Genomic DNA, 14,166 nt, shown 5'->3' with positions numbered 1-14,166 from the left:
TCAAACCACACCCGCTTCCCCTTGCACAGCTGTGACTGCACAGGGGAGAGGAAAAGGTCAAACCCATTGGTCAGGATGTGAGGACTGGCAGAGTTGGTTTAACCTTTGACCTTGCAGTTAGATGTACAAGGAGACATCTGACATCCAGGTCTAAAAGGTCACTTTCCCTCAGCGTTCCTCTGTGAATCCTCTAAGGCTGCTTCCTCTCACCGTTTCATGTTCTCTGACTAAATCTGAGTCCGGCTAATTGACGGAAGTGTTAAGATCAAGCAGAATAGAGAGTTAAAGGGAGACGGCCGATAGAGATGGAGAGGGGGACTTTGCGAGTGCATAATAGCCGTTTCCCCCCCTCTTGCCTGGGGCCCAGTGTAGATGTGGTGGACCCAGCCCCAGACGCCACTCCATGGTTTGGCACGCTCTGCATTTCAGCCCTCTCACTGTTTCCAGCTGAACCAGCTCCCATGCAAACACATGGGCAACCGGTGGGTTTTCTTATTTAGTTGTCGGTCAAGAGAACTTAATAATATTCAAAAAGACAGTGCGACATATCATCCCAGGCTTGCCAAAATATGATCCCCTTCTCTCCCCCCCCGTCTTCCCAACATTTTCCCCTCTACAGTTTGGGCAGAGTGCATGCAGATGAAAAGGAACAGATACACAATGGTGCAATCTTTAAAAAAGTTGAGCTGACAGTTATTAAAGTAATAGAGCAGACTGAGAAGAGGGTAAGTACGGAGCAAGGAGGACAGCGACCGCCTTTCAGGAGACTGTAAGAGGAAATATTTCAAATACAATGGCCTGTAATGCAGCATAAAGCACGAGCAGTGATGTGGTGTATGACTTACTCAGATTGATATGTCCTCGCTGACCCAAATGCTCTCATCCCTGCCTCAGCTTTTTGAAGTTAAATAAACAGTGTGTCACAAGATCTTCCACATACCACCCAAGTGCTACAGTGTGTGTGAGAGTCTCCCTGTGTGTCCACGGTGCTAGTGTCTACGGTTTGATTTGTGAGTCTGTATGCATGCTCACTGTATGTGTGTACACGGAGAGACAGATAATGTGTGTTAGCGTGCACAGGAATGTGTGCACCACCGACGAGCAAGTGTGGATGTGTGCGACACGTCTGTAATGACAATGGCGGGTGACAAATAACGCTGACGCACACTGTCCCTAGTCTTGATCCTGCTTTAATAAAAAAGTGTTGGCTCTTTGAACATTTTAATTAAACTAAACAGGACCATCCCCACCCAGGCCTCGACGATGAGCTATGTACATTTGAAGACAAACAAGACCATCTGTTACGGGGTAGACATCAAATACATGTCTTTTTTTATGTCACCCTGGGCCCGCATGTTGACTTTCATTATTTCTAAAATCCATCTGGAATTTTGATGGGCATGTTTTGAAGGAAAAGGCCTTGAAACCACAATGCAGGGATGTCTTGAAACAAAGGTCTCTGCGGTTTTGTCTGTTTCTCGTGGTCAACAACAGCCCGGCAGTCTCTTCGCTCTGATAGCTCATGTCTGTAATTTTAGTTTATGCCATCATTATTACAACACGTTAGCCGTTTTTCATGTAGTTTCTTGGAAATACACTGAACTGATGGTTTATGTGCTCTTTTAAAAAATTGAACTAAACTATAAAATTTGGAGAGAAGAGAATGAGGTTGCTTATATTTCTGACTAGCAAAGCAGAGGAAAGTATCCGGATGAGTGTTGTTTGCTGCAGGAAAATAACTTGACTTAATTTGTGTGGATGAAAAAGGGGTTGAAAATCAGAGCGGCCTTGTCAAAATAATATCACCTTGGTTATAGTCAACACATATCTTTATATTAGATTTTCTCCCCACTTAAGACAAATTTATTGGGATGTTGATGAAAGAAAAACAGTGATAAGTAGATGGTATTTAGTGTAATAGCACTTACTTTTAACTTCCTGCAAAAGTCCTACTACAACACTTAAATTTAAGGCCCTTGCATGAAGAGGGTGATCTTATTTATAATTTATCTTATATATAATAGTCAGGATGAAAAAGGTCCCTAAACTACATTTCATTATTTGTAACACAAACATTAATGCATTTTTGTCTTCAAACTTTCTGTAGAGCGCCCACTTTATTTTATTCTTTTATTATGTATTTCTTGACTGCCATGCAGGAGGACTGCAGAGGCTTTCAGTGTATATTTCACCAGATCAGTTCAGCAGTGTTTTGTTGCCACCAGAGGGAGTCTTCTTAGTCAAATTATAGCTCCCATAGGAATTGACTCTGTATTCTGAACATCTGCACAAAATTTACATCTTTCTGAGTCAAGCCCAAGTAATGGGAATATTGCTGTTTTGTTTATATTGTTTACTTCATGCATTGTACTGTAAATCAAAGTGACTGACAGAACCTCCACTGACACATATTTATCATGACTCCAGTTCATTATTATTAGTCATTATTAGTCATGCAATTCTCATCTTTATTCATGCAGCTGGAAAGCCAGTCCTCGTCTGTTTAACTTTATGGGGCTTACTGTTGTGGTGGAGCCCATCCGGAGAGCCCGCACTGGTGGGGCAATGCCCAATGTTGCAAGGCACCAGCCTAGTCCGGGCCACAGGCCTATAAAAGGCCATTTCACTTGGTTTTCTTTTAGTTTTCTGTACAACAACTACACGTGTTGAGCTCAGGCTGGAAGCCCGTCCCCATTCCCTGCATATCCATGCTGGAGGAGGAGGAGGCGTGTAGCCCTTTTGTTACCTGTATTAGAGTACCTGGCTGATAGTTAGTAACATGGACTGCGTTTAAGATGTCTTCAGATATCAGCGAGCGATGCACAAAAGCTTTAAACAAAACAGGGCTGACAGGGCACTGCAGTAAGTGCAACTAGTTTTTTTTCTACCTGAATGGCGCAGCAAATGGGAATCGTTAATTAGGCTCTACCGTGAAAGTAAGGACGAATAGGAGGCACTTCCTCCAAGAACTCATTCACCTTTCAAGTCCGACCCTCTCTCGAGTTTCATTTTGGAGTTGTTAGCCACCTTTTCAGGTCGTCATCAGCATCTCACCTGTACTGCTTGGACCATGGATTTCACACGGTCGAACATTTCCAAGGCGCTTCAGCTTCACGTCGCGGAAAATAGGCGGTATACGTGCATCTGGAAGGGTTAGGGAGAGCTGCCAATGTGAACGGGAAAGCGTGTGACCACTTTATGTTACAGTGCATGGCCTCTGGACAAAGTGGGAACGATCATGCACAAACCCCTCCGAAAGCGGAGTCTCTACGTGTTCCTGTGTTTTGGCATCATATACCTCAGACTTGGGTGAGTTTTTCATTACCTGTGATTACATGCGTAGACTGTTTTTCTTCACATGCGCAAACCTGATTATGAAATTCATTGCGACACTCTTGACTATTATACAATTTACAGGAAAGCTGCCCTCTGACCTCACACTTAAGCATGATGTAAAAAAAATCACTTTTTAACAGGTGTATTTTAAAAAAAAGAAAGAAAAAGATTATATCCAAACGCCTGCACCTGGGGAATGTGTCGTGCGTAAAAGTGGGAGATCAGGTCTCATGCCAGCACACAATAAGATCGATTCGTATTCGCTATCAAAGAGCTACTTAGTTCACCTCATGAGACTCCTGCTCCTTTTGTCGCACAAGATAATTTGAGCCGCTGTCATTGCTCCAGATCCAGCTCACCCTGCATACCTTCATTAATAGCGGCACACTGAGTTGTATTTCCACATTCCATCGGCCAGACGGAGTTTTTACCTGTTTTGCAATACCTCACCTTGATGTATAAACAGAAGGACTTCTATCCATTCATACTCAGCGGCAGCCTCTCGTGCGCGATCATATTAGGACCCCCATAGACAAACATTAGAATTATGACGAATTATTTCTCATGTGGGAAGTTGTTGTATTTTTGTACACGGTGTGCATGCATGGGGCGGTTAATGTTTATCTACTATAAAACACTTCCCTGAAACTTAACTATAACTTTAATCTATTATGCACCAAATTTATGATAAGCCCCGTGGCTGTGAAGTTATACAGGTAAATATATAACAGTGCACAAGGCGATACAGTGTGTGATAAACGCACCAAATCTATATAGTAATTTTAACTTTTTTGATTTATTTATTTTTTTGCAGATTATTCAACAATATAATTAGTCAACCTTTATGCAACACTACATTTGGAAATAAGTAATTTGTTATTAACTGCAATATATTTGATTATGTACAAACCCATTTAAGTTTCTTATACTGATTTGATAGATTCCTGCAGCCACAATGAACCAAACAAGAAAAAAAAAAGTGTCAGCCCTCCCTGTGAGCACCTCATGTGGAGTGAAGCGTGTAAATGACTTCAAGTTCCACAGATGCTCATATCACATGACAGTAGCTCCACAACACGGTGGGGTAAAGAAGTCACCCATCTCCGTGTTTTTACTGAGCCGGAGCAGTTAGCTCATTCCTTCCACCCCTCCTTTTTAACCAAATCTTTCATGGTACCCTCTTCATTTACAATGGCTGGAGCCTGCAGGTGTTGAGTGAGAGGCACGATGCTGAGGCGATAAAAGCTCTCCAACAAAATCTCCGCAAGTATTTTATTTCTCGGCTCAGATCCAATCTCAGGCAACAGGAGTGCAATTTTTTTATACCTTCACCTTTAGAAATCTTTAAATCTGAGTGGATTATTACACAATTGTACAGCATCAAATACCACCAGGGCGCACCAGACAGAGCAGAAATATTGCCGACGCCTAAATGAATATTATTGTGTTACCCCAGGAAATAATAACGTCCCTGAAACTCATAATTGAGCACCACACATATGCTTTATTTTATATATCTCCTCGTGAAATATTATGGTAAAAGTTCTAAAAGGACATAGGTCCCCAGAATATTCTAGGACACTTGTCAGCAGGATAATGACGCTTTATGTCCACTCTCCCAGAATATTCTGAGAAATATATCTGTTATATTATGAGGATTTCTCTACTTTAATGTGACACCAACTTGTTGATTCAGAATGACACGTCCTGCCAGAGAAATGTGCTGATTTTGTGCACATGGAGCTGCGATGATGGTGCGAGGCTCGAGCAGCCAGCGTCTATGTTTGTTTATTTTTGGCTGGATGGAGGGGTGGGGTGGAGGTCGAGGGGTGGAGGTGTGAGGGGGTGTGATGATGAATGAAACCCTCCTGCACGTCCAACGGGGGGATCGGATCAGTGTCACCCTATTGTCCCGCTGTGGCAAAGTGGGCGGATAGCAGTGTCTCTCCCTGCCCAATGGCAGGCACGACTCTCATGAGAGTGGAGAGAGGCACTTTTCTGCCATGCAAAATCCCTAAAACCATCATCATTCCGGCTCGGGAACCCACAGTACTGTGTAACAGCCTCCGCCGCTGAGAGATGACAGAGCCAATCTCAGCGCACACACGGCCCTGGGAGCTTGGAGCTGCGTAGAGCCACCGCACCAAAGACAAGGAGACGCACAGCAGCACCTTCTTTTTTTGATTTTGTGCTAAAGGGACTTAAACCCGGGGAATTAAGGGAGTTTTTTTCATCCTGTCCGCGTCGTCTCACTCAATCCGAACGTGGCCATTTGCTCAATGTCATCATGATCATCTTCTCGTCACGCAGTGTACTGCTGTCAGTCTATTATCCGCAGATCTTCCTGATCCTGACGAGTGGCAGCTACCTGTAAGTTTGAGCCAATTAACGGGGTCCTTAATTAACTTCACAGAGTGCGCGCGCTCGTCCTCAGCAGCACAAAGACGCACGGGGTTTTGGTTTTGCTTCCGTGCAGCTTTCTTACCGGACAACGAGCTACATTTCCTTTTTTCACTAATCTTTAAACGCCGGTTCAGATATGAATTTCTTTACTTCTCTGCGTCCACACGTTGGAGATTCATTTGAAGTTGTTAATATTGTGTCACCAGACTGTAACGGCACAGGGAGCAGGCGTAGCAACTTAAATGGGATTTAATTCTGGAATATTTTTCACACACTTCCTAATGTTATACACGCGTAAATTCAGTAGAGTGTCCGTCGGCGGATGTATTAACCGGGGGAATGATCCACGTGGGAATAAACTAATTATGTGAAAACCCGAACGCGCTAATGCGCAGTGTGCAGGCGGATGGGCATGTCTTGTGAGTAAGCAGTGCTGGTTTGTGTGAAGCTGTCGTTTTTTGCAAATATTCTACAAGATCAGAAAACATTTTGGTAACTGCTACATAGAATCATTTTGGCCACAGAGTGGCAGAGATGTTCAAGACAATTGGATGTTGAGATTTTTCCCTGTGAGGATAATTTAACACAATATGGGCACTTTTTACGCACCGTTAACCTGTCAGAGCGTGTGAAAGATTATCTCCGAGCATTACCTCATCTCTGGTTAATTCTCAGTATTTCGATGTTATCATTTGAAACCCACATCATAGCATATCTGCCTGCAAACATGCACGTGATTGACGCTATAATGCGCTGCTGCGGCTTTGAATTAAACGGGAATTGCTCTTGCAGGAGGCTTTCTTAAAGCTTCCAGAATAATTACTCAGCCATGCTCCCTCGCTCCTTCCTCTGCTGCCCGGAGACCCCAAACCTGATGCTAAAATAGATGTGGTTTCTGGTTTTTCTGTTAAAAGTGGTCTACACTGCTAAGTATAGTAATGGTTTGCGCATTAAAACGACATACCATTGTTTGTTTTGATTATTTAAGTATGTTTTATGTTGAGCATTAACCACAAAAGTACGTTAGGAGGAGAGCTTTTCTGTATGGATTTAAAAAAAATGTCATGCCCCTTCCTTTAAAGCTGCACAGCTCATGTTTTGGTTTGTTAAAGTGTAAAATTTGTAGAGCTGTGTGTGGCAAATGAGCCGTTAGCAAAAGGATCTGACCACGTAGATCATTTGGACCGTTGCACACCTCACACTTCAATATCGAGGAATTTCGCACTTAATGTTCCAATGGCAATAATCTGACCATTTTCACTCTGATGTGTTCATACCACCCTGGCCTAACCAGTGTCTGACACGCAGATATAATTAAAAACAAATGTAAATAGGATTTTGTTGTGATTTAAACACCTTAAGTGCACTCTTAATCATCTTATTTGCAAAAGAGGAAAATCACATTCAGCACTAAAATAAGCGTTAATTTCCTGCTCTTGGAAAAAAGAAGAAGAGCATTAATTCTCTCGATTTAGTTAAGTTGTGTCTCAGGCATTTTTGAGAGTGCATTCCTCGGTAGAAGATGCATGCCTGGGAGCTTAATAGTGTGTCAGTTAGGTTCAAAGTGTTCCATGTGATGGAGTAGGTGGCTGTGAGCATGCTATATGCCATGACGTGGACTACAGTTTCTCTTAGGCCAAAGTACCCTGTGATAGACTCTGTAAGCTCCTCAGCGCTCAAACTGCTGCTGGTTTGATTTTTTCAAATCATGATTTTTTCCAAAGAAAATGATTGTATGTGTCGTGTGAAACTGGCAGAGGCAGTTTGCCATCACGTTTATCCGTTAAATCACACATTTTGTGATTCATATAACCCATGTTTTGTCAAAAATAATTTCAAATTATAAAGGATAAAGATTTGTGTCACCTGTAGGTCTCTTATGCACACAGTGTTTATTGATTATCCGTCAATCCAACAACATAAACATTTAAATGAACATATAACTCTAATATGGGCTCTTAATTTCAGAGATTTACTTACAATTTTTGATATGCACTTTCACTATCTTTGCAACAAAAATTGACCAAAAGTCATGCCACCTGTTGCTTTATAAAAATAGAAAAAAACGAATGTCTATCACAGCTGTGATGATATCAATGATCAATCAAACAGTGAACAGTTTGCATCTCTTTATACATCAGATCATTTGTGTAATACTACCCTGCTCCAAAGAAGATGCCATAACGTGCAAAATTATAACAGAATAGATCACATTCTGAGTTCAGAGTTTATATTTATAAAACAAAAGTTCAGTTCGAATGTTAACTTCTTAAAACCCACCTGGCCAGGTAGGTTTAGGTGTAGAGGAAGGCGAAGGATCAGTCTAAAAGAAAATTTAGCCAGAAAAACTATCAGTCCAAACTGCAGGCTTCCCTTTACAGGTAACATCTTCTAGTTTCTGCAGTCGTGCTTGTTTAGCATGTCGCTAAAACACATCAGTTAAAAAAAAAACCCATTCCGTTTATTTGCCTTTTAGACGACATCCTAACCTTTTTGGAATCAGGGTTGTACCTACTACATAAAATCAGACTTCCAAGGTTTGTGTTGGCAGTCTATCAGATGGTGGATCTGTGACTGGTGCTGAGCTGTCCCCAAGCCGCTGGCGTACACACAGAGTATACGCTAAGCAAACAGAATCGCATTTGTGCACTTTGATGATTTCAGGGATTTAAAAGCTTAGCTCTGGAATTCTCTGTTTGGTGTTGTCTGATGGTTTGGGTTGCCCGTGGTAGACACTGTGATTCTGTGAATTAGCAGGTGAATGACATGAGAAAGCACCAAGAGGGGGGCAGGAGGTCTGTGTGTCAGACTTGAAAATATCAGTGTGCTCTTGTATTAGCCTTTAAAGTGATGCATTTAAAAATATCAGAGGTATAAAAGACTCAAATCTACTTTACTGCGTTTGGATTTACGTAAACAAACCAGTTCCATTCACCCGTAACATGCATTATGCCAGACATTGGATTTCCCCAGTTGCACATTACTTGTCTTAATGAGCCTGACCTTTTGTTTCGTACAGACTACATGTCATTGTTGCCATGAACAACCACATATACAGCGGAGGGTCAAAGAGGGTCAGGGGAGTTCAAGCCTGTTTAACAGCAGAGAGAGCAAAGAGGGTATTAAAGCAGCAGCAGCAGGTCTCAGTGTTTACTGCAGACACTCAATGCACCTGATGCTTTTCTGGTTTTCATTTTGGAAGTGACACGTTTTGCAGAACAAAATGACTGTAACTGAAAAAACTTCTTAGTTCAGTTTGATTTTTGTTGTAACTTAGAGCAGAGTTTGCAAAAAAATCAACAGTTTACACAATAGCACTTTCCCTTTTTATGCACTCTGTTGCGTTCCCCGGACTGCACCGAGAAGGCCGAGAGAATGTGCGTCGTCCTCAGTCTGGTAACAGATACTTGTCTCGCTGCCGTTAGGATTTATTTGAACTTATGTGTTTGAAATTGAAATTTATGTTTCTCTGTCTTTGTGGAGAAACTCAAGCAACCAGCAGGAAACGGAGCGTGATTGTCCGAGGGCCATTTCTAATCAACGAGCTTATCTTTGTTCTTAGTCAGGGGGTACTGCTACTAAGATCACTGTGACCTAAAATCCACAGAAATCATTGTGTCTCTCCCCCTCGCCCATTCTTTCTTTTCACTCCTCTTGCGCCGCCATCACTATTTGCTGACACACAACTTGCCTGCGTTTGGTTTGCCCCGTTTGTGGTGAAGCCTTTGGAGGTCGACGTCATACTTCAAAGCTGGCGTATGCCTCCACGCTCGTTTATGGCTCCCCCGTCTCTGACATGTTTGAAAAGTATGTATCTACATGGTTTTGAGGGCTATAAACAGAGTTGTGGAGAAAGTCAGCGCTTTGTTTAGCTGTAATCTGTTTTGGCTTTCTCAGTGGTTGCAAAGCTATCTTTAACACATGTTTTGATATTATCACATCGAAAGATCAGATGTGATGACTGTCTCCCTGAGGAGGACTGTGTTATTTACTATACAGCACATTAATACCCTTTGCATTAAGGCGGCTAGTGTTAAAAACCGTACATATTTTCCATGCAAACCAATCTTAGGATGTGGCTGAAGTAAAAGCAGTCTTCAGGAGATTTATAGGCAGCACTTTACACCCTGAATAACTTTTAAAACACATAATCACACAAATCATAAAAAATAATATTTTATTTGATATTTGGTTGGTGAGTGAAGCACACATCCACATCGCAAGACACTGAGCAAGTGTGTATATATTTTCGTAAGAGGCAAGTCTGGCAGTGATTCACACCACTATGTTACCTAACAATTAACACAAAACCCCAACTCATTACTCAAACTACCACTATCCAAACCCATGTGGAATGGCGTTGTCAGTAGTCAAATAAGCATCTTGTTTTCTCTCTTTGCGCTGTTTTAGCAAGTATGTTTTTTTTATGTTTTGGGTTAAGTTTTCAAGTTTTTGATTTACCTCTAATCCATTAAATAGCAATCCTTTCATGTAGTACAGCTTTCACATCACTACGGAACGTGCATCAATCACTGGTTGAATTGAATCCTGTTCTGGAGAGTCTCACATAAATGAGTCAGTCTGACCATCCTCTGGAGGTTCTAACTGAGTCTGTGCGTGGTGTGTTTCTCTTATTTTGGCAGGGCCCTGTCCTCGGTGGTGGCTCTGGGTGCCAACATCATCTGCAACAAGATTCCCGGGCTGGCACCTCGCCAGCGGGCCATCTGCCAGAGCCGCCCGGACGCCATCATTGTTGTGGGCGAAGGCGCCCAGATGGGCATCAATGAGTGTCAGTACCAGTTCCGGTATGGACGATGGAACTGTTCGGCGCTGGGGGAAAGGACAGTCTTCGGTCAGGAGCTGCGAGTAGGTCAGTCTGGGTTCTATGACAAAAGGGAAAGGGCACAGTGTCTGCATGTGTGTGTATCTGTATATGTGTGCTGCTATATAGTGCTCGTTGCTGGAACTTAATTGAGCTTCAGCTGTTATTGAGTGAGAAAATAAGTGATATTAAGTAAGTCATTTCTGCCAGAAATCAATTCTTTTGTGAGCAAGTTTTGTAAGAATAAGGATGAATTTAGGTGTATTTACATTCATACAGTCATTCAGAGACTTCTTCTACCCCACAGGACTCAGATCATGAAGTCATTAAGATCATGACAAATGCATGTTCTGTAGCATGACTAGCTGACCTTTTTAATCTACTAAGGGAGCCTGGAGCAAATATTATCCCTCTGTTTCTGTGTATTAATTGGGTTGTGGTAATTTAATTAAACATGGTTCTATTTAGGAATAGCACAAAATAAACCTAAAATTATTAATATAAGATTTAGGGCCACAAAAATAGGTTTTAATACAGTCTAACTTTTGATTGATATACCTTCAGGGTGAAGATTCAAACTCTATTAGGTACATGCATGTTAAATTATGACTTTACTTTATATTTGAGGATGCAGCCATGAAAATGGCATCTTGCACTCAATTATATCTTCAGTTTGAGTAAAATTCAGCTCTAGTGATGCACTGGATCAAACGGACTCCAGCACATATGAGGCATTGTTGTGCAGAATCATGTTTTTGTAATGTTGAAGCTGTTTTAGGGGAGTATCAGGGTTCATGACGCTAAGGTTTGGAATGTTGTGTAAGGGAAACGGTCATTGCTTAAGAGTATTACGAGTGATGGATCTTCACAAGTGTGTGTGTGTGTGTGTGTGCGGGTTGTTCTCAGCGGATTATAAAATGAGTAATTGAACATTGAAAACACATGACAAAAAATTGATTACAACTTGGATGCTGTGTGTGTGGGGTGCAAAGCAGAGGATAGAGAACTTTGTTTTAGCAGCCTGTGATCACTGATTGTCATTTGGTAATGATAATGAAACCCTCAGTGATAATACCAGTGACTTTCCTCTTGAAGAGGGAACAGATGTTACATAATGCACATTTTCAAGCCATCCTATTGTCTCAGTTTTAAGAAACAGTATCAAAAAATGTGGTACCAGCCCCCGACCTTGTGAGCCCCATGAAATATGGCTTTCCACAAGCCAAACCCAAGCTGCACACATCACACAGTCAAAACTCAAACCAGCAACACACAGCCTCTTTGACTCTCTATTGTATAACCGTCCGCGTTGGCATTGCTCAAGAAGACTTCATATACTGCCGATTCCAGCCCATCTTAGTTGTCCTCTTTTCAGTTGACAATGTTGTATTTCTCCAGCACACTCTGGTTTCTGTTGATCCAGGTCCTGCAACGAGGCTGTTGGTTAGCAGCATGCCGACCATTGCTGGCTATGCCAAAGTTATGGAAAAGCTACCGAAAGGCACTGAAGCCCTAATGGAGAAAACGTATGGTTGAAAAATGATATCGCAAATGAGGAGACAACTAATGGTGTTATTGCAGAGAACGCATGTTGAACCAAAATAGATGGACACATCTGTTGTTAATCGGGCTAAATTGGTTGTGTCCATGCCTGGCTGTGCACATACATGCAGAAAAAAAGACCTTAAGCAGACAAACATTTACATTTACGATTCTTTTGTTTGAGAGACTTGGCTCTCCGCAAAAAACTCTTTTGCGTCGCTTTTTGTTTTACAGATACTTTTATATATTTCCTTTCATTTAGAAGATGCTTTGTTGCCATTATGTTGTGGTTCGGCTGTGCATTTAATCCAGTGGCTCTGTTAACAATCACTCCTCTTAAGGAGTAGCTGAATTAGCTCCAGCTCCCTCTCCAAAAGCATTTTTTCTTTGTTGTGAATGTGGTGCTTTCTTTTGTAATGGAGCTCATGTTGTTTTCCTCAACACTCAACATCCCCTTTCCTGCTCCTTTTATTCTCTTCTTTTATGCCCTTTTTGAAGGGCGTATATATTTGGGAATGATATTAGGCACGGCTCCAGCAGAAGCATCTGTGTGTCTACTCTGCCGGACTGATGTTTGTGTTTTTACGCATTGTACTGGTTACCTAAAGCACTTTGTAGGATAAAAATCTACTAATTTGCAAAGTTTTTGTTCTCTAATGGGGATGTAGAAGCATCTTGTGTATCTGATGCACATGCAAAGTTACATGAGCTCAATCAGGTTAAGGCCATTTAACCCCTCTTGGGATCTTCCACTTTTCAGTGATGTGACATCCCAAAGTGGCGTCATCTGAATTTAATCCTCGCCTCTGTTTGGTTTCCATAGTGGATCGGCACAAATAAATGCCCGCGCCGAGCACATTGGTGTCCAGTTCTGGTCAGAGAGCGATGACTACTGGGCCTGCCATGATTGTCCAATAATGATGGGACTTGGTGGCCTTCTCAATAAAGTATTCCAACGATGACATCTTATTTTTAGACCAGTAGGGAACTGGTTTTTCGCTCGGGGTTCCCACGACAGATTTACAAAGACAAGAAAATAACAAGGGGGAAAAACACTTATTTTTCTGCTTTTTTTATTCTACATGACAATCACTATAAATCTGACCTTCAGTTGTTGCATTTAAATCACATACATAGGTAATATTATATAATCAATTATAAAATTATTATTTAAACATCTTTGAGGATAATCACAAGAACACTTCTATTGGATTCTATGGCCCCATCTGTGTGTCGTTGGCTCTGTTGTTGATGATTTGTATAAACTCTAACCGCGGTGGGTTCTTCCTCTCTCCTTCAACTGAATAGATTTGTTCCTCTACTCCACGGGGGCAAAAAGGAAGAAAATGTCGCGTCGTTTGTGCCTCTTGACAGTGTTGGCATATAATGTGGAACCCATGGCTGTACTGAGGCGCACACAGCAGCTCTTTGTCCGTCGGGTCGGTAAACTGTCTAAACAGAGGCTTACGTGCTGGTTTTGTGATCTGGATGTGGGTTCATGGTTTTAGAAGCTAACACTGGCCCTAAAAAACTTCAAGCGCTAAACGAATACCAAAAAAAGGGAGTTCAAGTACACGTTTTAACATTTATATGAATTATTTCTGTCAATAAATGCACTGGCAAATGACAGATCAAAACCAGAACACACACCCAATCACACACAAATATTATTTGTTTAATAAATGTGTTTTTGATAAACTGTTGTAAAAAGCAAGCCAAAGGTCCAGAGATGAACAATAAATTCACTAACTTGCTGGAACATCAGTTACACAGAAAGTAGTGTCGTATTGAATTGGCTTGAAGTGAGAAATCCTCCCAGTACATCATTCTGGAGACGTGACAAATCTCTTCTAAGCTTTTTTTTTTTCAGCTCACACAGGTATGTTAATGTTACCTGATAAGGGAGTTATGATATTGTACATTTAAAATAGTTTAAAAATAGATTTTTACCACACAGACACCCAGAAATGATCACAAAACTCTTGATCACCAATGCTACAATGATCATTTCTGCACAAAAGTATTTATTTAGGGAACATATTAGAGATAAGATGAGTAGTGAG

General features: G+C 41.5%; 1 protein-coding gene across 2 annotated transcripts in view; it reads left to right on the top strand.

The window, feature by feature from the left end:
- Positions 1-3,168: 3,168 nt before the first annotated feature.
- The window catches only part of wnt7bb (wingless-type MMTV integration site family, member 7Bb), a 32,874-nt gene continuing 21,876 nt past the window's right edge, over positions 3,169-14,166 (top strand). Inside the window, exons 1-2 of one of the 2 annotated variants that reach the window (XM_059336000.1) lie at positions 3,169-3,309; positions 10,383-10,609. In XM_059336000.1, coding sequence (XP_059191983.1) covers positions 3,239-3,309; positions 10,383-10,609 — 298 coding nt within the window. In that variant the 5' untranslated portion in view covers positions 3,169-3,238. Of the gene's footprint in view, positions 3,310-5,438; positions 5,707-10,382; positions 10,610-14,166 lie in introns of those variants that run through there. The other variant, XM_059336001.1, reaches the window with a different exon arrangement.

The sequence above is a fragment of the Centropristis striata genome, chromosome 6 (assembly GCF_030273125.1).
Source record: "Centropristis striata isolate RG_2023a ecotype Rhode Island chromosome 6, C.striata_1.0, whole genome shotgun sequence".
NCBI lineage: Eukaryota > Metazoa > Chordata > Actinopteri > Perciformes > Serranidae > Centropristis > Centropristis striata.
This window is presented reverse-complemented; position numbering and strand designations above follow the sequence as displayed.